The sequence below is a fragment of the Arachis ipaensis genome, chromosome B02 (assembly GCF_000816755.2).
Source record: "Arachis ipaensis cultivar K30076 chromosome B02, Araip1.1, whole genome shotgun sequence".
Taxonomy (NCBI): Eukaryota; Viridiplantae; Streptophyta; class Magnoliopsida; order Fabales; family Fabaceae; genus Arachis; species Arachis ipaensis.
Genome location: NC_029786.2, coordinates 84,589,022 through 84,594,949, shown reverse-complemented (window position 1 = coordinate 84,594,949; position 5,928 = coordinate 84,589,022). Strand labels below are relative to the sequence as shown.

Genomic DNA, 5,928 nt, shown 5'->3' with positions numbered 1-5,928 from the left:
GAGGATGCTTCGTGTGCAAGGGACCACACCAAATGAAGGACTGTCCCAAGCTAGGGACTCTGGCATCTATCGCCGATGAACGAGAGGCCCAAACTCAAGTAAATGAGTGTGTTGGATCTATCCAACTCATGAATGTTGTGAAGGGCAAAGAGGCAAGCACCACAGAAAAGAAAGGCTTGATGTATGTCAAGGCCTTTATCAATGAAAAACCCATCATGGCTATGATCGACATTGGTGCTACATACAACTTCATCACGCCTGATCAAGCAAAGAGGTTTGGGTTGAAGATCACCGAAAAGAATGGTTGGTTCAAACCCGTGAATACTAAGGGTGAACCCCTTAAGGGAGTAGCGAAAGGGGTTGAGATGACTATTGGTTCTTGGAAGGGTCTTGTAGATTTCTCAGTAGCACCCATGGACGATTTCAAAATAGTCATTGGGCTTGATGTGCAAAGGAAGGAAAATATAATACATATGTCATACTATGACATAGTATGCGTCATGGAGAAAGGGTTTCCATGCATGGTCCCTACAGTCTCTAAAGCTGAAGGACCACCGATGCTTTCTGCTATGCAACTCAAGAAAGGGTTTAAGAAAGGAGAGATTACATATTTGACTCTATTACAAGAGGAGTCAACATCTGGAAGAGAAGACGTTCCTCCCGAAATCAAGGAAGTCCTTGAAGAAAATAAGGATGTGATACCTCCCAAGTTGCCAAAATAACTACCACCTAGGAGGAAGGTAGACCACAAGATTGAGTTGGAGTCAGGAGCAAAGTCACCTGCCTCAACACCTTATAGATGGCACCGCCAGAACTTGAGGAGTTAAAGAAGCAACTCAAGGATTTGCTAGATGCTGGGTTCATCCGTCCATCGAAGACACCTTATGGCGCACCAGTCTTGTTCCAAAAGAAGCATGATTGTTCGTTGAGACTATGCATCGAATATCGAGCACTTAACAAGGGATACTCCGCCAAGGCTACACCATTAACTGATCTTCTCAAGAAAAATCACTCTTGGGAATGGTCAAAGGAGTGTCAAAAGGCTTTTGATGAGTTGAAGGCTGCTATCACAGAAGGACCAGTACTAGCACTACCCGACTACTCAAAGGTGTTTGAAGTCCACACTAATGCTTCTGACTACGCTATTGGAGGAGTTTTGATGCAAGAAGGACATCCTATTGCCTTTGAGAGTCGCAAGTTGAATGATACAGAGAGGCGATACACTGTCCAAGAGAAAGAGATGACCGCAATGGTACATTGTCTGAGAACTTGGCGTCACTACTTGCTTAGTTCACACTTCATCGTCAAGACAGACAATGTGGCTACAAGCTACTTCCAAACTCAAAAGAATTTAAGCCCCAAACAAGCTAGGTGGCAAGATTTCTTAGCTGAGTTTGATTTCGAATTTGAATACAAGGCTGGCAAGACAAATGTGGTAGCAGATGCGCTGAGCCGCAAGGCTGAGTTGGTAGGCATTTCCATGGTCGAAGGAGATATTGTGCATACCATCAAGAAAGGGTTGCATCATGATCCATTAGCCAAGAAGTTGGTGGAGTTGGCTAGAGAAGGTAAGACCAAAAGATTTTGGCTAGAAGACGACCTTCTTTACACTAAAGGGAGAAAATTATATGTCCCTAAATGGAAACATCTAAGAAGAAAATTAGTAAGAGAATGCCACAACACCAAGTGGGCTGGTCATTAAGGTCAGCGAAGGACCTTGGCACTCATTGAGTCTTCTTATTATTGGCCTCAAATGAGAGATGAAGTGGAGAGCTATGTGAAGACTTGTCTTGTGTGCCAACAAGATAAGATTGAAAACAAGACACCAAGTGGGTTGTTGGAACCTCTGCCTCCATCAGAGCGACCGTGGGAAAGTGTCTCTCTAGATTTCATCTCTGCCTTACCGAAGTCCGAGGGGTTTGGATCTATTCTCGTGGTAGTGAATCGATTTTCACAGTATGCTACTTTTATACATGCCCCTACTGACTGCACTGCAGAGGAAGCAACACGACTATTCTTCAAGAATGTGGTGAAGTACTGGGGATTGCCTAAGAGCCTCATTAGTGATCGAGATCCACGCTTCACAGGACGACTATGGATAGAGATGTTCAAACTCCTTGGGTCAGAGCTTCATTTTTCAACAAGCTTCCATCCTCAAACCGATGGGCAGACTGAGAGAGTGAATGCCTTACTCTAGTGTTACTTGAGGCATTTTGTAAGCGCTAATGAGAAGGACTGGACAAAAATTCTCGACATTGCTCAGTTCTCATACAATTTGCAAAGGAGCGAGTCCACGGAGAAGAGTCCATTCGAGATTGTGATTGGACAACAGCCACTTACACCTCACTCTCTTTCTTCCTCTTACTCAGGGAAGAGCCCTGGAGCTTATCATATGATTAAGTCTTGGGAAGAACAAGCAGATGTCACTCGTTCTTACCTTGACAAAGCTGAAAAGAGGATGAAGAAATGGGCAGATAAGAAGAGGAGGCATGCAAGCTATCAAGTGGGAGACAAGGTAATGATTAAACTTCTTTCACAACAATTCAAAGCTTTTCGCAAGGTTCATAAGGGCTTAATCCGCAAATACGAAGGGCCATTTGAGATCATTGGACGTGTTGGGGAGGTTGCTTACAAAGTACAACTCCCTCCCTCTATGAAGATCCACCCGGTCTTCCATGTGAGTATGCTTAAACCATATCATGAAGACCAAGATGAACCGAGTAGAGGTGACTCGAGTCATGCTCCGCCTGTTGTGATTAGATCCTTTGATAAAGAAATCGAAAAGATCTTAGCTAATCGCGTCGTGCGACGAAGAGGGGTACCACCAAGTATCCAATACTTGATCAAGTGGAAAGGGCTCCCGATAACTGAATCTAGTTGGGAAGCTCGTGAAGATCTGTGACAATTTCAAGAACACCTAGAGCGCTATCATGAACATAACACAACGAGGACGTTTGCGCATTAGGTGGGGGAGAATGTCACGGTGAATTTTAGAAGGTTAGATTTAACAGTGTTTGTATAATTTTCTGGAGTTTTTGAGAATGTTCTAGATGATTCTGGAACGTTCTAGAATGTCCTAGAAGGTCTCGAAATACTTTAGAAGGTTTTAGAAGACTCTGAAAGGTCATAGAGTATTCTAGAAGAGTGTGGATGTATATAGGAGTATGAAGAGTAGTATAGAAGAATCTAGAAGTATTTAGAAAGTTGTAGTAGAATAGATATTTGTAATGAAGGTTCTAGATAATTAATCTAGACCGTTGAATAGATTTAATCCTAACCATCTATTAAGGAGGTGAATGACTATAAATAGGAGGTGAGAGTTAGTGTGAGTATGTGTGAATCATTTGTAACAAACACTTGAGTAATAAAGGGGTTCTTTTCACCAAAACTTCCTTTTTTCTGTGTGTTCTCTTATATTTTTAACTTTCTTGCTAAGTATTGAGAGTTATAATGACTTAGTTTTAACTCAAAATGTTCGAGTGCCGACACAGTAACATTAGAGTGTGTCCTAGACCGTAACAACACGCACATAGCTCTGTGCGCATGCATACATTTCAAATTATCCTCCTATTGTGCGTACGCACAGAGTTCGTACTGAGCGTGGATTTTGAAACAGAGCCTAACGCGCGTTCAGCCCTTATCACTCTTTTTGGCTTCTTCGTCTATCATAACGACCACAACACCACCCTCCATCCAGTCCCGCCCGGCAACCCTGCTGCCGCCGGCGACCACCGCACCACCCACCATTTCTCCTTTCTCCTTCCCTTTCTTCCATTACCGCGTCTTCGTGCCTCTACTCTGCGCCCGGCCCCAGCTCGCGTTCTTAACTGCTCCGGCAACACAGCGCCGCCACAACCTCACCCACCTTCCCCTATCCCAACCCTTCAACGCAGGTTCCAGTTTCTCTCCCCTGCAACCCGTTCTTTCTTTAATTGCATTTTAATTGCATCTTAATTTTAATTTTAGCAATTAGGATAGGTTTAGATTGATCAATTGTTAGTTAATTGGATTGCAATTGTCTGCTTTCTGATTTTTCTGGGTATTGGCTGCTTAGGCTGAGCTCAATTTCTCTGTTTGCATATTGTGCACGCCACGTGTTCAATAAAATGTCTGAGTGAGTTTTTTTGTTTAATTCATATATTTGGCCACCATTTGTCTTAAATTCTGTCCTCTAATTTGCTTATCAGATATGCACTAACTAAAATATTTATTATCTTTGGATATTTAAATATTTTAAATACTATATATACACTAACAATCTTGCTAATTTAATATAAGAACAATTAATCCATCTTTGGATGTGATTCTTAAATTTCTTACAGAAACAAACACTATATTTTTACATTATCGGATTTGACTTTTTTGTTGGTTAATAAATCTACTCTAAATACACGAAAACGAATTGCACCGCTAGAATAGTCAGACAATATTTATTTGATTTATACAAACTTGAATAAATTAATTTATGAATAATCATAAATTTCATAACAATTTAAAACAGTAATAGAAGATTTTGAAATTTATAATTATTACAACATAAGAGCATAACTCAAAACATACTTGAATCCATGTTAGAGTTTTCAGATATTGTTCTTGGTTTATTGTTCTTTGATGTGGTTCTGATTCAGGGACCCGTAGGTTATGGACACACCACGCTTCCACGGTTGACTTTTGTATTATGGACACACCACGCTTAATAACAAATTGAACTATTTTGCCATCTCCCAATAAGTTTCTGTTTCTGAGTATTTTCTCCTCTTTTCTTTCTACCTTTTCACTTTTTTATTGATGGCACCAAAAAAAATTATTGTTGTTGAGCAGAGATGTTTTTCTTCTTTTGTCACGTCTTTCTTCAAAAAAAATATATAACTTCTATTTTTTTTGTTCTGAAAAGAAAGGGGAAGGACACTTTTTATTATATTATTTAAAAATTTCACTAATTCTATTTTTTATTGAGTAACAACCATAGTATTTAACTCATTATAATAAAAATTAATTTTATTAATTACACGAACCACATTATTATTTTAGTAAAATAACTTATACCTTACACAACCAGATCTGCTACTGAATTGTCTACGGTTATATAATATTTGGGATGGGTTGACATAGGTTGAATAAGATCTCCAGCGAGGTCCTTGCATTACTCCTCAATATGGTGCATTCTTCTACTGTGTTAGTTTTATACTTTTATTAAGGCTTGGGCTCAAGTTGGCTTACTGGACTTCTGTGGAGAAACTTTTTATCGTTTAGGACTTTAGGATTTGATTGTTTGGCTGGATTAGGCATCGGAACTGAACCTGTCTCCGTCTCTGGGATGTTCCTCCAAGAAAAGAGGGGATTAGTCACGCCCCGTATGTTTTTTTTTTGGTCAGTGGATTGGACAACTCTTAATCTTAGGTACACAATACACCCACACACTCCTCACACTTTTACCATATTTTTTTCCTCAATTGCAACCTCTAGGGTTTGAACCCTAGACCTTTGAAGTGGAGAGGGGGAGATATGCCATGTGAGCTAAAGCTCATTAGCCATGCCTCGTATGGTTAGGTGTTAATTTTCGTTTTTCATTTTTTGATTTGTTGTCTTTCCCTCTGGGCCTCAGGCCCTCCATCATATCACAAAAAAGAAAGCTAGGTCTATACATTTGACTCAAAAGAGAAATAAGCAAGGGTCCGAGGTTTCAATCTCGCCTTGTGCATGCACCAACTTATTGACCAGCGACAAATCTTTAAATGAAGTTTAGTATCGCGACGGATTAGTCCTTGATTTGTCGAGTTGGAAAATACTGTGAAAAACTAAAAAAAAAGATACAATACATGATTAATATACTAGTGCATAACTAATCTTTTGCACGGTTTAAATTATCTTAATCAGCAAAAATAATTAAATTTGAAGAAAAATATTAAAAGAATAAAAAATATATAT

General features: G+C 39.8%; 2 protein-coding genes across 2 annotated transcripts in view; both read left to right on the top strand.

The window, feature by feature from the left end:
* The window catches only part of LOC107627521, a 7,548-nt gene continuing 2,419 nt past the window's right edge, over positions 800-5,928 (top strand). The window contains exons 1-4 of the mRNA XM_016330351.1: positions 800-1,568; positions 1,998-2,121; positions 2,221-2,470; positions 2,561-2,677. Coding sequence (XP_016185837.1) covers positions 800-1,568; positions 1,998-2,121; positions 2,221-2,470; positions 2,561-2,677 — 1,260 coding nt within the window. The remainder of the gene's footprint in view (positions 1,569-1,997; positions 2,122-2,220; positions 2,471-2,560; positions 2,678-5,928) is intronic.
* The window catches only part of LOC107625564 (protein ROOT PRIMORDIUM DEFECTIVE 1), a 9,314-nt gene continuing 6,971 nt past the window's right edge, over positions 3,586-5,928 (top strand). Inside the window, exon 1 of the mRNA XM_016328235.2 lies at positions 3,586-3,893. The gene's annotated coding sequence lies outside the window, so the exon portion shown is untranslated. The remainder of the gene's footprint in view (positions 3,894-5,928) is intronic.